This window comes from Hippichthys cyanospilos, chromosome 18, assembly GCF_059441005.1.
Source record: "Hippichthys cyanospilos isolate Australia breed blue-spotted pipefish chromosome 18, RoL_Hcya_1.0, whole genome shotgun sequence".
Classification (NCBI taxonomy): Eukaryota; Metazoa; Chordata; class Actinopteri; order Syngnathiformes; family Syngnathidae; genus Hippichthys; species Hippichthys cyanospilos.
The window spans coordinates 11070058-11090696 of NC_142386.1; the positions used below are offsets into that span (position 1 = coordinate 11070058).

At 38.7% G+C, this 20639-nt stretch overlaps 3 protein-coding genes across 5 annotated transcripts; 2 read left to right on the forward strand and 1 right to left on the reverse strand.

Annotated features, from left to right (window-relative positions):
* Positions 1 to 103: 103 nt before the first annotated feature.
* Positions 104 to 9347, reverse strand: brd8a (bromodomain containing 8a). Of its 2 annotated transcripts, none has more exons than XM_088440096.1 (21): positions 9029 to 9347; positions 8890 to 8937; positions 8392 to 8488; positions 7204 to 7273; positions 7071 to 7120; positions 6842 to 6964; positions 6657 to 6737; positions 6495 to 6559; positions 6247 to 6389; positions 5978 to 6160; positions 5790 to 5871; positions 5521 to 5655; positions 3984 to 4144; positions 3341 to 3779; positions 2706 to 2752; positions 2318 to 2607; positions 2120 to 2212; positions 1714 to 1782; positions 1266 to 1548; positions 946 to 990; positions 104 to 806 (listed from the first exon to the last, which is right to left on the reverse strand). In XM_088440096.1, the coding sequence occupies exons 2-21, from the start codon at positions 8906 to 8908 to the stop codon at positions 747 to 749; spliced, it is 2535 nt and encodes an 844-aa protein (XP_088296222.1). In that variant the 5' UTR covers positions 8909 to 8937; positions 9029 to 9347; the 3' UTR covers positions 104 to 746. The 2 variants fall into 2 exon arrangements, with proteins under 2 accessions (XP_088296222.1, XP_088296223.1); XM_088440097.1 differs by having other exon boundaries at positions 8890 to 8953.
* Positions 9348 to 11582: 2235 nt separating this feature from the next.
* banf1 (barrier to autointegration nuclear assembly factor 1) lies at positions 11583 to 14322 on the forward strand. The gene is made up of 3 exons (XM_088440099.1): positions 11583 to 11749; positions 13036 to 13194; positions 13934 to 14322. Exons 2-3 carry the CDS (start codon positions 13069 to 13071, stop codon positions 14078 to 14080), a joined length of 273 nt encoding a protein of 90 aa, XP_088296225.1. The 5' UTR covers positions 11583 to 11749; positions 13036 to 13068; the 3' UTR covers positions 14081 to 14322.
* A 2273-nt stretch (positions 14323 to 16595) lies between these two features.
* gng8 (guanine nucleotide binding protein (G protein), gamma 8) lies at positions 16596 to 19792 on the forward strand. 2 transcript variants are annotated; one of them, XM_088440101.1, is made up of 3 exons: positions 16596 to 16958; positions 18528 to 18627; positions 19383 to 19792. In XM_088440101.1, the coding sequence occupies exons 2-3, from the start codon at positions 18544 to 18546 to the stop codon at positions 19509 to 19511; spliced, it is 213 nt and encodes a 70-aa protein (XP_088296227.1). In that variant the 5' UTR covers positions 16596 to 16958; positions 18528 to 18543; the 3' UTR covers positions 19512 to 19792. The 2 variants fall into 2 exon arrangements, with proteins under 2 accessions (XP_088296227.1, XP_088296226.1); XM_088440100.1 differs by lacking the exon at positions 16596 to 16958 and having other exon boundaries at positions 18511 to 18627.
* The last annotated feature ends 847 nt before the right edge of the window (positions 19793 to 20639 follow it).

Here is a 20639-nt window from a genome sequence, read left to right on the forward strand (position 1 = left end):
TTTGATTCTGAATGCATCATGAATTAATCACATTGCAGGTAAAATTTGTCAGCAATTTGAAGAAAAATCTGTTTGCTTATTCCACTACAATTCATACAAAGCATACAAGCCAAACATGAGTTTATTATTCAAAAGTATAGTTTCCATCATTGTTACATACACAAAACACAGTGAGATTACCACAGTACAGTTTCACTTAAAATATAGGCAGGTATGTGCAAAACAACCACAAAAGATACATTTAAAATGATTTAAAAGTTGGTTAAAATTCAGGAAAAAAATTCTTTGATGCTTTATAAGCAAAAAAAAAAAATCAAGCAAATCAGAGTCTTTGGCCTCTGCTTTCACACATTGTCTTTATGTATACTGTAGTGCATTTATCAGTCTGCCACACTAATGTGGACCAGACGCAGCCTGCCTGTAGGATTAGTTGATTTTGAGGCTTTATAAACACTTATACAACCTGATGTTCTTGCCTGTGAGCAGGCTATGAGTGATGTGCAGCTATCACAGGCTTTGACCCACTCTTTCGGAATCCCCTTTTGTAATCTGGGATTACATTTAATCCATTTCTGCAAGATAGTAGCTTCCCCACATCGTGGTCTGCAGCTCGTTGGAATACGGAGAGCAAGTTGGGGATTACACTTCACACATGACGTGGGGGGGGGGCTTTATAAATTAAATCTTGAGAGTATTAACACTTTTCACTTACAGTGTCAGACTCAAATTATTCTGCCTGTTTTTGTTCACTTTTTCATCTTGAGGTCAGCTTCAATGGCACAGCGGCGCCCTCTGGTGCCTCCATCCTGCAAGGACAGAAGAAATCATGCATTTTTATGATTTAACCATGATTCAATGAAAAAACGTTAGAACTCTCTCTCACTTGACTGAGTACTTGAATTGAAATATTTGAATCTTAGTTGTGTTTTTAGTTCTTTTACTTACAAAAAGAGAAAGTAGAAAAGCAGGAGAGGACATGGAGAAGGTATCCTGTGAGAAGCAAGAATGCATTAGAGCTGGAAGTCACGTAGCGATGCAACTATTGGTAAAACTATATTGAAACATTTGCTTTAATGCTTAGGGGCCCATTTTCAACATTGATGAATTTCCACAGCTCATTAATCTTTGATTGTCTGTTTTTGCAGTTTCTGCCGATTAGAAGAACATGCATACATCACTGTCTTTTAACTGTTGTAACCCTATTTGCATATTTGTATTCACATCTTTGAACCACTCATTTATATGTCCAGATTCTAGTGATGCACCTTGTCTGTGGAGTCTTGCCGTCGCAACCCCTCACGGCCCCTCAGGCCCTTGGCACTAATACCGGACTCAGACGTCTCCATGATGAGCTGGGTGGCTAGAAACTGCTGGATCTGCTCCAGGACGTCACGCTGCATCTCTACCGCCATGTGGTACACATCATGATCCAGGCTGTTGTACATGACGGCGTTCTGAAACATCAACATGATGTCCCGCTGGAACTCAGCCGTGGTTCGCATGGAACCGCTTTCGATGTTCTTCTTAATGGTTGCCAGGTCCATGGGCCTGCACAAAGACAGAACATGTGAGCTGAGAGCATCAAATCTCACCAACAATGAAAACCAACTCTATTGAGGTTAGTATTGACAGTGTTCTCATTATTACAGTACATTAAAAATGATAAGAGCCCGGCAACTAGTTGAACACTCGTACTACGGAAAGATCACTCACCTGTGGACAATGCTATGATATCCTGGTGCAATTTCATCTGTCACCGGCTGCAGGAAGACATTTGCATACCTACAAAGAAGTCCCAGAAAAAAGATGAATGAAATATAAAAAAATCAGGGAAACACGCTTAAGAAAGGCATGCAAGAGGATGGTGGATCACGAAAAATCTAATTGTTTTTTAAACTCGCATTATTGGCCTGTGCAACATGGTTTATTCTTTTCTCAAGTGGTAATACGGTGTAATTGCACAAAAATTAAACATGCATAAATACTGTGTGCATAAAATTCTATATGATATAATATGATATAGAATATCATATATGTATACATACACACATCTATACATACACACAAAACTGGGAAAACAAGGCTGTTTCCTGAGACTTGATATACCTGCTGTTCATACCTGTGATTGGCAGCGGCACGCCAAACTAACATAATGGCCTTTTTCCAAATCTTGTGAGCTTGTAGCGCTTCCAGATCCTCGCTGCACAAAGAGCTACACAAGAAAGTTGCCATTCATGTGACTCAAATGACACCATCATCTAGCTGCGATCTAGCAAAGCCTTCTACATGACACAATGCAATTTGTGACGGGACTTACAACTGTGACGATGCGGGGCTGCTGGGGATGGAGTCGGCCGTGGCGTGGAGCTGCAGAGATGACGAAGCAGTGTGGAGACTGCACGCGTCCTCGCTCTCGCTGGCCGCGCGCTCCATCTCTAGCTCTCCGTCAGCCTCTGACGAGAACCCCTCGGCGTTGTCGCCATCTTCTTCTTCCTCATCATCTTCCTCGTCGTCGTCCTCTTCTGGTCCGTTGACCTCATTGTCTAAATTTGTCCCGGAGTCATTTTCTTTAATATCGACACTTATTTCACGCTCGTCCTTTATCTCCTGCAAAGATTGAGAACCCAAGAGTTAATGCAAAAATACGGCTTTCGGCAAAAATACACAAGTGGAGCCACTATGACAAGTTTGATGCACTGGTGTACCTCCTTTACGTGTCTTTCTGTGGCTCGGAAATCTTCTAAAACTGATTCTGCAAAAAAATAAAAAGAAATAAATTAATACACTTCATCAGGTTCCCATGCACAAGTTAATGAGATCAAATACAAATGCTTTATCCAAGCATGCGTTTTGCAGCATTTTATACTCGGTGCGGCTTTGCCCCATAGTCAGACAATATTTTCCCAAACTATAGGTGGCAGTAAATGGAGTCTACAGCATACAGTACAAACTACACTACTCTATAACAGATGTAGATAATCCTAGTAGATTCGAACTATCTATATTCTTCCAAGTGTTTTTTAACAGAGTCCTCATCTCTGTCCAACGTGGTGCCTGCCAGGAGCTGTTTACGATAGTCCTTTTCAGTCGAATCATAAAGGTGTTTGTACAAGCGAACTTCCATAAGAAATAGTTTGTCCGCCATTTTTTTTTCCAATATTGGATGGTTTCGTTTTTAACTTCAGTCAGATTGTAGATTGAACAACACGTTTTTTGTATGTTTACGTCCGAAAAAGATTTGCTACAGTGAAAAGTCCCCTGTTGTGAAAAATTTCTGGCAGCAAACTTCATTGTAGAAGAGTTCTACTGTGTTTGTGTGCGTGCGCGCACGTGCGTATACCTAGGCTGGTGGTTTCACGTCTTTGCTGTGCCCATCTCTCTTCCAAAGACTTATGGTTTTTATGATGCACCGCGTCCCCTGTGTCCCTCACGGCCTTGGGCGGTGCAGGTGCTCCACTCTGACAGTGCACAAAACTCCTGGAATTGCACGAGGTTGAGGAAGTTGGGGGAAGGCCACTCAGTCCCACTGGGGTTGCCGCATCGGCGTTATCTTGACTACTGCACGCAGAGGAGAGCTCAGCTGAAGTTTGGCCCTGAATATCTGACTGGTCTGCTTGATTTCTTGCCGGGCTGCAGTGGAGAGATGAGGTCTGAGGAACCCCTGAGGGGTCTTGGTTGTGGAACGGCTCAGCCTGCCAGGCACCACTAAGAGTGTGGCCATTCTCTTCACACAGGAAGAGAGCAGCCTCAACTGCAGCTGCATCCAAAGCATCTGCTGCCTGTAGACAAAGAATTGACTTTAAATGGTAAACTGAAGTTCTCCTTAAATGTTCCCCGTGTGTAAGAAAGCAAAAAAGAGATTCACTGAGGTAGGTCAATTTTGTCAAAGTGGACCAAAGGCAAGCTTTCAGTTGCAATGAATCTCATTAGACTCCACCACTGTAGCAACTGTCCGATGACTATTTAGGTAGAAGTCGCCTTACCTTGTCCTCAATGATGGCAATGATGTCCCCGACTGTTTTCAGATCCAGTTCATCTGCCATGTAGGAAACTGTCACATCCTCCTCACTCAGCTCGGGCACTTCCACACCAGCGGGGGGAGGCTGGCACCCGAAAGACGCAGATGGCGCAATCACATCCACCTCTGCATATGACACATCGCGATTTGGAAGATTGAGCACATGTAAGCAAAAGTAGGTACGCGTAGCTGTGGAGTTATTCGGCTCGATTACAAAGTGGGACGGCAACTCGGGCTGGGCAATAAATGAATTCCGATAATTGAGCATTTTACAAACTAACGCTTTTGGGAAATTAGCTACATGGTTAAATCAAGGTTCTGCATAAATGGCAGAATGCCAGATGGGTGCTTCAAGAGGTGTCTTTACAATAGCTGCTTTTAATTGTGGCATTTGAGCAGGTTACACACAAACAATTAATGTGAGGTAAACCACAACATTGAATTTAAATGATTATTCAATACTGTAGCACAGTTCTTTTCAATTATAGTGTGCCAAAATAGAAAACTTTTCGCTCCCCACTCAACGCGCTGACTATAAATAAGATTATTATTTATAAAAATTGGATGTATGCCAAAACCTGTATCTTTTTTTACCATTAACAAAAGAAAAAAGCAAAAATCATTCAACTTTCAACAACTGTTAATTATTTTTTACAGCATTTATACGGGTTCCAGCTTAGTCTAAAACTGGGAAAAAAAAACATGTGCATCAAAGTGCGTGTTATTTTATTGCAATTACACTTCACATGACAAAAACAAAGGCTTTCCCTGGGGTCATCCGCGCCCCTCCTGGCATCGCTTTGCGCGCCCCAGTGGGGCCAGCCCCACTATTTGAGTACTTCTGTAGCCTAACATTTTACATAAGATTATTTCTGAGTAAATCACACCTGTAAATAATTTTTAGTTAGGTTCATTATGATGATTGTTATCAAATTGATAGAGATTGTAATCAATCAGAATGGTAAAGAATTAGAGATTTTTTTTTCCCAGTCTTAGCTGCAACAAATGATTTTGTTAACAATCAATAATTCAATTATTTTACTGATTCATCTGATTTTTAAAACATGTCTATTTCGTGCTTGCAAGTTTGCAGTGATATGAAACTGAAATTCACCACAGAAATATGACAGCGCTTTGGTGGAGTGGGTGTGTGAATCTATTATTGTGCCAGTAAGGACATGAGAGAAAGAAAGTACTTGTACCTATAAACCTTATGAATATGATATGATTCATCAAATAATAATTGACATAATCAATTATCTCGATAAGCGTTAAGTTCATGTCCTTGACCTAGAATTAATTTGTATGTTCAATGAGTGTTTATGACTACCACTGATTACTACACTTACTGACTAAATCAGACTATAGTTTTAAATATGTAAACAATTAAAACAATGTCATGAAAACCTCAGAAGGAAAATAGCCATTGAAAAATATAGGTGCAAACATCTATGAATAAAGAGTCACGTTCTATTTGATGACGTGTTGTGCATGTATGAGACCTGAACATATTGAGGCATCAGATTTCACTGGCACAGGAGTGGTGCCGGAGGTCGAGTCTGTGTTGACCATGAAACCTAACTGGGCTGAGAACTGTGTGGGGCCCGCCTCCAGGAGTCGAGACAGCATTGGAGCACCTGCCATGGAGGTACCGGCGTCGTCAACGCAATAGTGCGTAATGACATTGGGAATTGTTACTATACGGCTATGAGTGGCTTTCATACACATGTAAGTCCCGTAAGTACAGTATACGTATGTAAGTATATTTGACCTGATGCTGGAGAAAAGGGGAGATTCAACTGCAGGTCATGTGCTGCAGTCATGTTACCAGCAGACACGTCACGCTCTCCAGTCTATAGCGCACACACGCACATACACAAATATACGTATGCAATATTTTGCCTCCAGTACAAAAGACGAGATACATTTGTATTGTTTGTTTGAACATGTGCAGCCTACCAATCTGGATGTCGTGGCCAAGATGTTGCCTTTCTTCAGAAGCTCAGAGAGGAGTGGCGAAGGGGGCGGTGTACCTCTCTGAGCCAGGACCTTCTTCTGCGTGGGGTCATCACCAAGTGGCGTGTTTTCTGTAGCGGCGTCAGAGGAGTCGGCGAATGACGTTAACCTGACAGATCCTGAAGCCTAAAGCGAGCGAAAGAAACAGAAATATCAGGTAGGATGTTTTCAGTTATGCACATACGCTGCTGGATGTACAAGTTGGAACTCACATCTTTTGAGGATGAAAAATCAGGCTGCAAGCCTGGAAGAGGGTCACTTGATGTTAAGTCCAGGTTGGTTGAGTTACAAGCTGTGGGTGAATGCATGGTGGCGCCTGCCACACGACGAGGTGTGTTCTTTGCTACCTGTCTTGCTGAAAAAGAGAGGAACAGCATTAAGATGTCTTCTTTGTGGCACCGCACCACCACAAATAATCGATGGCCGGATCGATAACTGAAGTATGGAGTAAATGCGATACCCTGATAGGCAGCATCTGTGACTTTTCGCTTCAAATTGGCTTCTTCCTCTTCCAGTTTCTGTTTCCTACTCAATATGAGCCATGTACATGCAATCAACATAGGATGTGTGCAAGAATGGTTAGGATTGTATCTTTGGGTGAACGGAATTTGCTGTATCTTACCGCTGAATTTCCTTCCATAATTCTTCTAGTTTGGAGTCTAGATGGCCAGCTTGAATGAGTTCCGACTCTCTCTTTAGTGTCCTGCAGGTTGGAAACATAGTATACATTTGTACAACAAGCTAGAGGTGACCCAAGACAGGACAGTACTGTATATCCAAAACACCAGCAAAAGCGTATTTGTGCACCTGTGCTCCTCTTGGGTTTGCTTGATCAACTTTTTTAATTCGTCAATCCTCTGAGCCGTCAGCCTGCGCACTATCACATCCCCCACTGTCTCCACCACCTCCCCCTTCTCGCCTCGCTTCCTCCTGCAAACACACGGTGACATTGAAACCTTGCGTGTAGGGAGATGCAGTCATCCAAGTGTCATACACTGTTTTTGACTGCCAAACATGCTTAGTTTAAATCACTCACTTCGGAGCTTCAGTGTTTTCCAGTAGCTCGGAATACTTAGAGGCACAGTGCTGTGAACAAAAGTGGAGTCAATTGTAAAGACCGCATAAAAGCTTTTTTTTCTGCAGAGAAGGACATTGAGGACACATCATGCCTTTTGAGAGAACCAGTCAGGAGGCCTCCCGGGTTCTGCGAATGGCTTGATGGCTCGACTGACAGAGACCCTGCAAATTTAAAGGTGAAAAATGTGTTTTTGTCAAGGTCAGATTCTCTAGAACTGTCTAAATCACACAAACACACACACACACACACACACCCTTTTTATATTATATGTATATTATACAAAACAAGAACACATTGAAAATAACAATTGCACTCCGTGAAACTATGCTTTTTAGTTTATATTTATTCTTTTTATTGTTTATATGTATTTAATATGCACCAATTGAAGCAGAGCTCCCATGCCACCTACTGTAAAAGCACATTTAGGCAACTTTTGGGAGATTTTTACCACGTTACAATGTCAATTTCCCACCCTGAACACCCCTAAAATGTCAGAGTATTTCTCTTCATTGTTGCATTTTTAAGCATTCCTTGCTTATTCGGCGCTCTCATCAGCGCACCAGTCTGAGAAGATAAACATGATTTGCGGGAGGTCTGATGACAATAGCAAGCCCTCGTACCACCCTTGCAATACACGCCGACTTTATCAACGTCTTTTAGTTTCGTTTTGGTTCTGGATTTGAGGCCAAATAAACAGCAACGTTTCATTTATTACAGTTGTTACAACGTCTAACTGTAGAAAATACCAAAGTGGCAAAAACGTGTGTTTGGAATAAAAACAGCCTGACTATTAATGTCAGTAGTATTTAATTTACCCACGAGCGTAAGTGCAGTTATGTATTTTTCCCTGGGATCGATTTAATAAGAGGAACGGGTGTTGCTGTGTCGGCTCTCTTGATACGCCGTTTACATTTTAATGTCAGTAAAAGGCCTATTTTGGCTCTTTCATTCACTCGGCCGGGGTAGCTTCCTGCCCTCTTCGAACCTCGTGAGGACAATCAGTCAAGATGATGGAGGTTTTTTGGCCGGCCAGCAATTAACAATGTCATTAAGGGGGCAAGGTGGCTCCATGGTAAGAGGTGCGGCTTCAGTAAACAAGACGTTTCACTTCCTGGTTTGAAATATCGGTACCATAAAACTCATATTTAACAAGAAATTAAATCGGCAATGAGCCAAATGTAATTCCTATGCATATATTTCACTGTGGAAAGTTTAAAATATCATGTTGAGGGCCCTTTTTCAACTTTGGCTTGAAGTGCATAGAATAACAGTTAAGTACCAGTTCTGGTCTCCACTCTTCATGACCGATGTGGCCAAACACAGCTTCTCCCTGAGTGACCATGATTCTGTTGGGCCGATCACAAGCAGCTTGTGTTCTGCAGATGACAAAGAAATGAGTCAAGTTGTCCCTGCGCATGAGAAACCTGAATATTCTCTTTTTTTTTTTTTAAGGGCAAAGTGCTACAATTCCCGGCCTGTTTTTCTCGCATGCTAACTCAACCGGCAATCCAAATCCTTTGTACTCATTGCACCGCTGAGTATCAGCACACACACACACACAAGCGCGCGCACACACACACGCAAACACACATGCTCATACAGAGAGAGTGTTCAGCTGAAGTGTGTGTACACAGAGGTGTCAGCTGGAGAGACGTGCAGCTTGAGCGGCGGTGCAGCAGAACTTTGTAGCAAAAAAAAAAAAAAAGGCGAAGCCACTCACTCATTCGGCTAGCATAGCAAGTCACGGCAACATCTCCCGTGCGCCGACATTACTCACTTGCAACGCCGTTTGCCATCTTCCTGTCATCCCCACACGCCGCACATCCTGCCACACGCAAAACCTGACAGTTAATACCACTTGTATTACCACGACGTGACACGTGAACGGGTCAACAAGACGCAAGCGCACCGGTTACCTGAATCAGACAAACAAACAAAAAAATAGGAACGCTCCCTGAGGTTTTCCTCGTTGACGTTAGCTCACGCGCCCCATCCTTGTATTGTGCGCCTTAGCTTAGCGTTAACTTCAAATATCAAGTCGCTCTGTCACAATGCTGCATTTGCTTCGATCCAAGTGACGTCCCGGATTGATTTGAATCCCGACTGTGTCCACGTTCGAGAGCGCCCAGTCAGGAAAGAGGAGAAAATAGAGCTAAGTGTTCGTACGAGTCACCGTCGTCATTTATCATTTAAAAGTAGCTAGCTACATGCTGGGTGCCGTGTGCACGCCCACCAACACGCTCACTCAATGATGGTTGCGCGCGCGCGCACGCGTGCACGCACAAACACAAAGCTGCGTCTGCTGCTATGCTAGCTCAATTTAGAAGCTGAATTAAAACGACACTTTTCCTTATTGATACGTGGCAAACATTGTACCATCGATCCCTTGTGACAAAGTAACTAAATGCATGAAATTTTGGGCCACTTGACTTTACTACTGAATTGGAATACCATACCCACTCTATAAAATACAGTAAATTAGTATTTGTGAGTCAACGTCACTACGCGAAAAGTGCTTCCATATACAGTATTCTTACAGTCATCACAATGTAGCAGAATGAGGAAACTTGAGATCTTTTTTTAGTGGCAAAAGCCTCAAATGTGTCTGTCTTTCCAATGAGTGCAATTTTGGCATGTTTCCGTATTGTATCAACTACAGACAATGTGTGTAATAAGTGGTTACATTGCATCCGTTTTTTTCCAATTGTTTTAATTGTAAAAATTCATTTTGATCAAGTACCTTGCATACTGTTTAGTCTTGAATAATTTTTTTATGTGTGTCCATGAAAATGCTGTACAGTAACACAACGAAAGAAAACAGACACTAAAGTAAAAATAGACACTAAAAAGAACAATTGCACTCTGTGGAACTATGACTTTTTTTTCATTCTGTATTTATTCTATTTATTCTTCATATCATTTACTATACACCACTCGGAGCAGCCCTCACAAATTTATTGTACACCTGCTGTACAATATTGAACAGACTTCCTATTCTATTCTATTCTATTCTATTCTATTCTATTCTATTCTATTCTATTCTAAATTGCAGTTCAGTATGCACTCTGTTATTATGGGGTAGTAATTACTCCATGCCATTAAAATCTGAATTCTTCCATTTCATTTTTACATATTTGTTTTTATGACTCCTGGATTAAATTTAGCGTCTTTGTGGATTGTCGTTATTATTATTATTATTATTATTATTATTATTATTATTATTATTATTATTATTATTATTATTATTATTATTATTATTATTATTATTATTATTATTATTATTATTGTTGTTGTTGTTGTTGTTGTTAGGGTTATTGTTGTTGTTATCAGTAATAATAATAATGACAATAGTAATTTACAATAGATGTTTGCAATGCCAAGTTATCAAAAATTAAGTGTTATTGTAGGCTGATTTTGTAGGTTAACATTGTATTTTTAGGCCAGATGCGTGAAGCCGGGATGAAGAAACATTTAATGTTCAGCATTAGCTCTTCCTCACGGAGAGCCCAGTGATTAGTGGAAAACAAATGGTAATGAGGCACTTGACATTTAACACTACAACACTGCCACTTTATCCCCTGATGCTTTGTATAATAACTAGGGATGTTCGATACCATTTTTTTCCGAAGCAGTAACAGCGCGACTGTTCATGATTTGTGCTTGCGGATAAGTGTAAATAATTCTAGTACTTTTTATATATAAAATATAATTCAACACGATCATGAACAAAGGCCTTTATTTTTGATACAATTGATGGATTGCAGATATGTCCAAGTGCTGTAGGGTAGAATCAATTTCTACCTAGGTTGGATTTTTTTTTTTTTGTTTTGCCTTAACTACAAGCTTCCTAGAATATTGTTGGTGAAAACTGGGATTGTGATTGATAACATTATTTTTTTTAAATAACCACAATCACTGTTGTCAATGTCACAAACTTTTGTTGAACACCAATTTTGACACATAATTACCAAGAGATTCAAGAGTTTTTTTGTCATGTGCATCGTAATACTACACAGTGAAATTCTTTTTCTGTTCACTTCCCCAAGCAGATTTCATTCCACAAACGGGCAAGTAATGAGGTAGGCAGAAGAAAAAACACTAATTTAGCAATAAGGGCAGAAATCGTAGACTTATATTCTTATCATATTATAGAGTAGATCAAGTGAACCAAAAAAGTAATCATAAATTGGCCTGCGGTTGTTGTTTTTTTTTCTTTGATAGTAATTATTTTCATACAGGGACTGTTGATAGACTAAAAGTTACAAAAACAAAAAAAATCTCACACTTCAACTTACAATTCAAGTGTTCAGAAGACTATGTCCACCAGTCATTGTTATTATTATTAGTAGTAGTATTGTTATTATTATTAGCATTATTAATGTTTATTATTATTATTATTATTATTATTGTTGTTGTTGTTGTTGTTGTTGCTGTTTTGTTGCTGCCAGTTTTATCAGTTACCATGCCAGTCCAGTCAGTGGCGGTAATGCACCATTAAGCTAGTTTTCCTAACGCCAATAACCATCAAAGAAGGAAACGACGACGACGAAGAAGAAGAGCTAAAAGGACTACGCGCGTTGCTAGTACAAGCACAGTTCAGCTACAATTGCATTTCGACAATATAAAACAAACGGAAGGTAAGATATGGTCATCCATCGAGCATCTTTATCTCAATTAAATACACTCGACTTTACACATCAATGGCACGGTTAAAACACCTACACTTAGCGTCATTTACAGCTTAACGTGCAAAGCTCATTCAGACATAAGTATGAGGTGCCTTTATAGTTGGTCTTCCACGTTTGCTCAAACAATGCTTTGTACACATCGACCAGAACATAAACTACACATTGCCCGTGCATGAAATATTCTATCGATTATTGTGTTGCCATCAGATCGATAATATTGCTGAATGTAGCCGGCGTTGTTAAAAGTTGGCGTTCAAAATGGTTGCGCGCGCAATTTAAGATGACGACTCCATTGTTGCTGGCACAACTTGTCCAACAAGCATGCGAGTTATTATCGCAGCCACGAAAACGTAAAGTGATGTTTATTCTATCGATTACATATGTGTGATTTTTCTTTTCGTTGCTAAATCATGGCGACGGTAGTATCAACAAACGAAACGTTTAATATATTGAACTAATACCCGTCGGCCAATTTTGTCATTAGTTTGATTTCGATTGTTTGCAAATAAAAATGGAATGTATGTTTCAACGTATGTAAAATATTTCATTTTTCACCTTTTTTTCCTCCGAAATGTTTTGAAGTGTGTATTACAGAAAAAAATAACGTTGGGAAACTTATTTCCTTTTTTTTTTTTTTTTTAATTCCCTTTCATGTTCAGCGGAGAATGGTTAGCAATTCTGCCCCACAGTTAAGAGACCCGAGTTCAAATCCAGCTCACTCTCGCCATCATGGATGGAGTTTGCATGTTCTCCCTTAGCCCGCGGGGGTCCGCTCCGGGCACATTCCAAAAACTTGCATGGCCTACTGCCAGTAGACAATTGGGATAGGCACTAGGGGATGCTCAGCGCCTCATTTACCGATTCTTTAAGTGTGAGCTGATTTTGCTCTATGAATTCGACACATGCACCGATGCATTGGTGTTGCTGAACCCATCGCTACTCTTTGTACAACCAACTACGACAAAAACGAACACAAAATTGACCATTTAACCAAGTGGTCCGGTTCTATTGACTTGTACACTTAATTTATTAAAAAAAAAAAAAAAAAACACACACACTTAGAGACTACAGGAGCTGCTGTCAGTCAAGTTGACCATATACCACGTGGTTAGTTCAATGTCTCCTCCTTTGAATTGCTTTCATCTTGTATATTTGTGTTTGGGTGTTTTGTCTACTTTTGTGCCATGTTTGTTTTACTTAACTGGAATGCTAGCTGAATGGCCTTTGTCCCGCAGGTTGTTTGATCCGGGACTTTCAGCAAAGCAAGCATGTCTTCAACATCGCAGAAACATCGTGACTTTACAACCGAGCCAATAGGAGAAAAACCCGTGTTTGCCCTTGGAGGCATCGGTGAGGTCCTTGGCAAAAGACTGGAGGACAAAGGCTTTGATAAGGTAACGCAAATTTGGTTTAATTATACATTTCAAGGTCCTTGGCTCACGCCAAAGCTTTTTTATTTTATTTATTTGTAATTCGTCCAGTGAATCTGTTTGCCTCTTTGCCAGATTTATGTATTTTTTTTGTGTGTGCAACAGTTTCATATACTCACATTTGTGATTATTTTTTTGTAATGTACGATAATATTTGGATAACTCTACTAGGTATCAAAACAAAACAACGTACGGCAGTAGCTGAGCAAACCCTGCAACGTGTAACATGGTGGTCCCCAACCTTTTTCTCACCATGAATATAAAGTGCACACAAAATATGAGCTCATAACAACATACTAATGGGAGCCCTCAGCTTGCTTGAGTCTCAAATCCTTTTGAGGCTTGCCGCCTTAAAACGTACACAAATTACATGAATTAAATTAATCAATGCTAACAAACTAAACGCATACAAAACAGCACTATGTAACAAGCTGAAGGGAGATAAGAAATAACATTAGCTAGAATGTTATCCAGTCACAAGTTGATAGATCAACAAACAAACAAATTTTGGGCATATTATCATCAAAGGCAACATTTTTTACAAAGAAAGCACAACAGAGACACAGAACAATGTGCGCATCAATCAAAGCCACATCGCCCTTCCTCACTACAAAATGTAATTTCAAAATATTCTTTCATTATTATAATTTAGCCCTAGGGAATGGTTTAAAAGTTGGTTGAACTTGTGTTTTGCGTTCACCAGGCGTACGTCGTCCTTGGACAGTTTCTGCTGCTGAAGAAAGATGAAGAGCTTTTCCGGGAATGGCTTAAGGACATTTGTGGCGCAAATACAAAACAACAAGGTGACTGCTACAACTGCCTAAAAGAATGGTGTGACTCCTTCCTATAAAGCATCTTCTGTTTCTTTCTATGTTTTTGTAGTTCATACTCTTTATCGGCTTTTCAACAGATTTAAATCGACAATATATCTCTCTCTATATATTTAAATGAACAAACACTGCAAAACACCTCTAAAATGTATTGGAGCAAACTTTTAATTGTACTCACTGTTGATGCCTTTTCACTCATCTATTGCCAGTATGTATCACGCTTGAAATGATCTTAAGAAAGCGAAATAAATTTGAAAGTCAAGCTGTTGGCTTACGTCTGTCGCCTTCACATTCACTCAGCAATAATAGACTGCAACGACGTTTGGTAGCGCACACACATGGTTTTAACTAGTTTAATGGCCAGACTTTTCCACGGGTTAGCCATCGAGATTATTTTATCGTAATCATCCAACATTTACATGACTCTAGTGCTCTTTGTTAATTTTCAACATAGGATGCCTTAATGTGTGAAAGTTGTACATCATCCAGTCAGATAAGATGTGAATTGCATGTTTGAGTGTAAAACTGCTGAAGGTCACCCGTGCCTTTGTGTATGACTCTTTAGTTATTTTTTACTATTAAGAAAAGTGCCAATGAAGGAATTCAAACATGTGTATTCCTTTCTGTGTTTACTGCAGTTTCTCTTAATCTAATAAAATCACAACTGAAGGAACACTCTCACAGGTTTTATTTCAGTATTAATCTTAATTCACTAGATTTACACACCTTTTGCTCATATGTCGTTTTCATGCAATATGAGTCCAAGATAAGTCATTTTAAAATGGCTTCTGACTTTGTGACCTATTCAGCCGCTACTATTTAATTGGAGGGGAAATTTGATCATTTACCAGGGAAAATGAGGTCGCACAAGATTACACACACTCATAACTTCTTATTAGGGTGTGAAATCCTGTTGAAAATTTTTAAAGGGAAGAAGAGGCTGTAGCTGACTCAAAGGTAGGACACCATCCTATTAAACATTCATCTTTTTAGGACGCTTTTTTCCATAACAGGATGCTGCAGAAATCTCGGGCAAAAACGAAACAACGTGACCTCTGAGATAAAGACAAACATGGAAGACAAGTTGTAAAAAATGTAAGTGCTCAGGTTTTGCTAAATAAGAGGATGATAAAATTTTGAGTCGATTCAATTCAGAACGGAATTTCGATTGAAAACGATTTTTGATTCAAAATGATTCCATTCAATCAAAGGCGCTTGCCTTTAAATCTAAAACGTTATCAGGTATTTTGCTTGGAAAACTGTTTGTGGTAAAGCTGTGTAGCGCCTACGTAATCACTTTCCTGTATTTCAACGCATTGAAAATGCATTTTCTTACATGACTCATTTTAATAGGTACAGCTATACAACATAATCATATGTAAAACGAGCTGTTTAAACCAAAAAAAACACTGGGGGTAATTTTTCCCAACTCTGGCTTTTTGTTGTGTGATGTCAAAGGAAAAGCATACAAAAAACCAAGGGAGGTCAAGAGGTAGACTATACGTGTCGAATTTAGCCCATGTCAGGCTCATTTACTGCCATTCAAAATTGGACACATTGAAAACCCAATGTTTTATCATGCATTTCCCCTGATTTTTTGCATTATTCCTTTCAACGGCAACTTGAATGGAACAGAAATAGAATTTTTTGTGTTGGCACCTCAAAACCACCAGGTGGTGCTAGCGGCTAATTTATGGCATTTGCAAGCCTTTCAATGACTGATTATTGGCTTAGCCTGGACTCCCATAATGCAAAAGTCTTCAAAAGATGTAATATTCTAATTATGACATAATAAATATTCCTATTTCAATTTCATAAATATACCTCATTACTCTTGCCATTATCGCATTTTTACAATTTTTGTACATAAAGGGTGGCATTGGTTCATCCACAAAAAAATATAAAATATGTTTGTATAGGGCTGATGTCACTGAACATTTTGGGGGTTGAAAGTAATTTGTATTGATCCAATCAAAGTCAGCCTATGTTGGACAACCAGGGGTTAAAGTGGTAAAGTATTTCAAATGGCTTACTCGTGATCTATTGATCGTACCGCTTCAGGAGAACTATATGTGCGCTGCTATGCTTCATAAGCAGGTATTACTTTGTGGTATTTGCTTGCAACGTATCAGCCCCATAATAAATTTATAGTAGCAAATGTCATTTTTTTACATGTCGTGGACCGCCTGACAATGGATGGTGAGCCACAAATGGCCCCCAACCCTTAGGTTGGACCTTCTGCTTTAAGTCTTACCTCTGTGGGAAAGAATAAAACCATTTGTGCCTTAGTAATATCATTATTACAATTTTTTTATTATTCTCATTTAATTATGCCGGTGTACCTAATGTTGTGGCTGCTGTGTGTAGCTAAAAGCCATTATGTGTGGCAATTGAATAAATAATGCATGTACTTGTAAGGAGACTGGCTTCCGATCAGGCAGCGTCAGTTCATTTCCCACTCAGCGTGAGTGTGAATGCTTGTCATATATGTGTTGTGTTTGACTGTAGACGCCAGCTGGGGAAGGTTCCAGCGACATGAGCGGATGCAGAAAATGAAAAATGCATTCTGAATGTATTTTTATATTCATGCATATGTCCAATCCAAAAAGGAGAAGGTTTGCGATGCTGAGAGATTAAGCTTGCGAGCTTCTTCCTATTATTACAATTGCAAATGTACCTTTTCATCCAATGTGACGTCCTGATGTCACATGTCAGCGGGCTGCCCCGCAGCTCTCCGGCGAGCCCACGCTGGGGGCAAAGCAGCGCTAATTAATTGAAGGAGGGAACCTGTTGAGGCTTCTCTCCTCATCTTTGCCATTAATCACACTTGGTTTCATTTGTTGCTCCAAGTTGTTGCTCAGGACTCAAGCGCGCATCTCAGTCAAGAAGCGTCTCACGGTGAGTGATGTCTGATTGCATTTTAATTATTAAGAAGAAATTAATATACATGTATTTGAGTTTAGTTTATTTGGCATTTCTAAAAGAAATTAGTGCAGTGGCTATATTTGTGTGTTTGTTGAACATTTAATGGATTATGTTTGACTTCAGGTGAAACTTGAAAAACTTACCATCAAGGTTGTAAATGAAATGTGTTAGCTATAAAATTGGTTTGCAAGAAATAAATTGTCACTAATTGCACTAAAAAGCAAGTTTATGTTGTTTGGTAAACTTGATATAAATATACAAACATTATGACTGTAGAAATTATGTGCACACACTTTTGGGTCTGTTTCGTCTGCACATTACAATGATCAAAACTAAAATTGCTAAGATTGTGGCTTTTTAATGTACAAATCCAACTATTATCTTGATAAGAAAGCCACTTTGTTCATTGATCTTTTTTTTAACCACATTTGACCAATTGTGTAGATAGGACTGGGAAACGCATGCAAGAAAAAAAATTGAACCATTATAAAATAGAAAATGATGCAAATATGAATTATCATTCATGTAGGATATTGGAATCATACAGTTAAAACCTTGTAGCATTAAATTCATATCAGTTGATGTTCAAGATAAAAAAATTTATTCCCTGCAAATATAAGAAAAAAATGTTCTGCACAGATATGAAAGGCAAAACAATGGACAAATTTTGAATAAAAAAAAACTATTCCTGAACCTCACTAAAATGTGGTGTAAACAATTGGAACTGTCTTGATGAAGAACTCAAAGCTGCTAAACCCCCCCCCCCCTGTGTGCGTGTGTGGGGGGGTGGACATGACCCCGGTGGTAAGGCTTTGTTTTTGTCATGTGAAGTGTAATTGAAATAAAATAAGATTTTTTTTACCTATTTTTTTTAGTTTTACATTAATGCACTTGGTTATTTTTTTCAGTTTTAGACGAAGCTGTAACCCGTATAAACGCTGTAAAAAATAATTAACAGTTGTTGAAAGTTGATTTATGCTGCTTTATTCTTTTGATGATGGTAAAAAGGATACAGGTTTAGGTATACTAAGACAATTTTTATTGATAATAATCTTATTTATAGCCAGCGTGTTGAGTGTGAGTGAAAGGTTTTCTATTTCGTAGGCGGGTCATGGCAAAATATAATTGAGAAGCACTGATATAAGGTAAGCACAATGTTAGTATTAGAGAAAAATATAAAATTATCATTGTTAGTCGAACATGGAGTAAAATAGGACCAATTACCTGTCTATTGAAGCATACAATATATCATAATGTATTTAATTGATGAAGAGCAGCTGGGTTTCGTCCAGCATAAACATGTTCATGTTCAACGTATCTACAGTCTCATCTGGCGCCCATCAGGGGAGCAGCTCTGCCCTCCCTTGTTTTCCTCTGAGAGCCTCGCTGCCACACGTGCAGCTGAGACCCAGGGCAAACAATTAATGAGCAAATTGAAACAGACTCAATACTCACAGCCCACTTGCCTTTAATTAGCAGTCGCCGAAACGCACACGCCGTCTACAATCGCCACACTAAACTCCTCATGCATGTTTACCGCAGGCAAACGAGCGGCAGGATGTCCAACAACATGGCCAAGATTGCCGATGCGCGAAAGACCGTTGAGCAATTAAAACTGGAGGTCAACATTGAGAGGATGATGGTATGATTTCTTTATAAAGCTACAAAGCTAAATAGCTGTAAAAAAGGGGAACATTTCCTATTACAGTGGACCCCCGTGTTACAGCGTCTGTGGCTTACGTTTTTTTCATGTTGCGATGTCGAATACTGAAATTTTTAATATATAAATAAATAAATAAATAAATAAAACATTGCTTTTTACTTTGCCGATGCAGTGCAAAATCTCTCCTCAAATCCAAAACCAGAAAGACAGTGTGTATTTTTACCCACTACTTTTGTTTATACATATAGATGCGCATTGTCAATACTGACATAATTTTCCCACAGACAAACCTGAATGAAATACACTTTGAGATTGAAGAGATTAGAGAGGATTATAACTATATATATATATATATATATATATATATATATATATATATATATATATATGTATATATATATGTGTGTGTGTGTGTGTGTGTATGTCAATCTGAATGAGCTGAAATTTGGTTTGAAGTTTATATTCCATCCAAATTTTTTTTAAAGCACAAACTGAATGATAGAATAGAAAAAAGATGTTATTTGTACTTGCTTGGTCAAAAAATTAATTGATCAAAGGACTTTTTTACCGAATATTGAGTACGACTGCTATGAAAATTTTCAGTCAGTGAATAAGGTGTTTATTTTTAATCAAAAAGAAATATATTATTAAGAAAAAAAACAACCACATTGCCATAATCTTCTTCCTTATTATTGCATTCAATAGTAGAAAATGTCCTTGCTACATTTTCCCAGGTATCCAAAGCAGCAGCGGATCTGATGGCCTATTGTGAAACTCATGCCAAAGATGACCCCCTGGTGACACCTGTACCTTCCTCAGAGAACCCATTTAGAGAGAAGAAAATTTTCTGTGAAATACTTTGAGTTCCCTGTGAAGTAGTTAATGCATTTTTTAGATTTGTTTTAATAAGGTCTTTATTTTCACAACTGTGTTCTTGTGTTTTGTTTTGTTGCTATTATTGCACGCTGAAGAATGTCCGTGTTTGACGCTGATAAAGACGGCAATAAAGACTCCACAAAATGAGTTCCAAGTTCGTTTAAATAAGCATGTGCATACTACAGCTTGTATAGTAACGCCATGATTCTTGTCTGGGTTCTTTTGCCATGTGCTTTAACATTTTTTCCTCAGCGATTGTTACACGAGATTTGGGAAATATGATGATAAAGTATGTGTACATGAAAAGTGTTCCCCCTCATTTATTGCGGGGGTCTGCAAAGTAGAGATTCTTGTATTTTTATGCTTTTGTTCCCATTTTTGTTCAATTTATTAAAAAAAGAAATACATAAAACGGATATTTTTTTTGTCTGGCTTTTCCGATTTTTTTCAAAACTCATCAATAATATAATTTGTATTACTATTGCAGCCAATAATAAAGATACATTGCAGCTTCTTCAAAATGGACCACAGAAGGTTATCGCTTTTTTTTACAATGGCAGATAAATCAATGATTACATCGTAATGATTACACTGCGATTTTAAATCTAGGCATGATGAGTTTTAATCTCATCATAAGAACACTACATTTTGGCATGATGATTTTTAATCTTGTCATAAGAACACTACATTTGGGCATGATGATTTTTAATCCTTTCATGATACTTTAAATCTTGTCAGAATGGATTTTTATTTCGATATGATGATTTTAAATATTCAAATCTCATCCTTTTCTTATGTTTGTATTGATTATTTTATTTTGCTCGGTGACTCTAATGCACCTGATGTATTCTTGCACCTGGGTCATGATATTTTACTTATTTATTTTAATTCACATTTCATACAGTTTTACTGTGAAAGGTTCACTTGAATATCCAATCAATGCTTATTGTGATGTCATGCCCACTACCTGTTTTAGGTCAAATCTGGCTGGTGGGGATGACGTTCTTTTTGTTGACTACACATCAGCAAAGTGAATTACAGTCATCATTCATAATTGCTTTTTATTCCGACATGATGATTTTAAATCTCATCATCATGACTAAATCTCGGCATGA

Excerpts from the sequence above, each read along its gene's own strand:
- brd8a (XM_088440096.1), bottom strand. Across the intron at positions 6,390-6,494 it reads CACAGATGCTGCCTATCAGG|CAAGACAGGTAGCAAAGAAC; the intron begins GTATCGCATTTA and ends TCTCTTTTTCAG. Across the intron at positions 991-1,265 it reads GGCAAGACTCCACAGACAAG|GATACCTTCTCCATGTCCTC; the intron begins GTGCATCACTAG and ends TGCTTCTCACAG.
- banf1 (XM_088440099.1), top strand. The coding sequence starts at position 13,069 with ATGTCTTCAACATCGCAGAAACATCGTGACTTTACAACCGAGCCAATA. Across the intron at positions 13,195-13,933 it reads AGGACAAAGGCTTTGATAAG|GCGTACGTCGTCCTTGGACA; the intron begins GTAACGCAAATT and ends TGCGTTCACCAG.
- gng8 (XM_088440100.1), top strand. The coding sequence starts at position 18,511 with ATGCATGTTTACCGCAGGCAAACGAGCGGCAGGATGTCCAACAACATG. Across the intron at positions 18,628-19,382 it reads TCAACATTGAGAGGATGATG|GTATCCAAAGCAGCAGCGGA; the intron begins GTATGATTTCTT and ends ACATTTTCCCAG.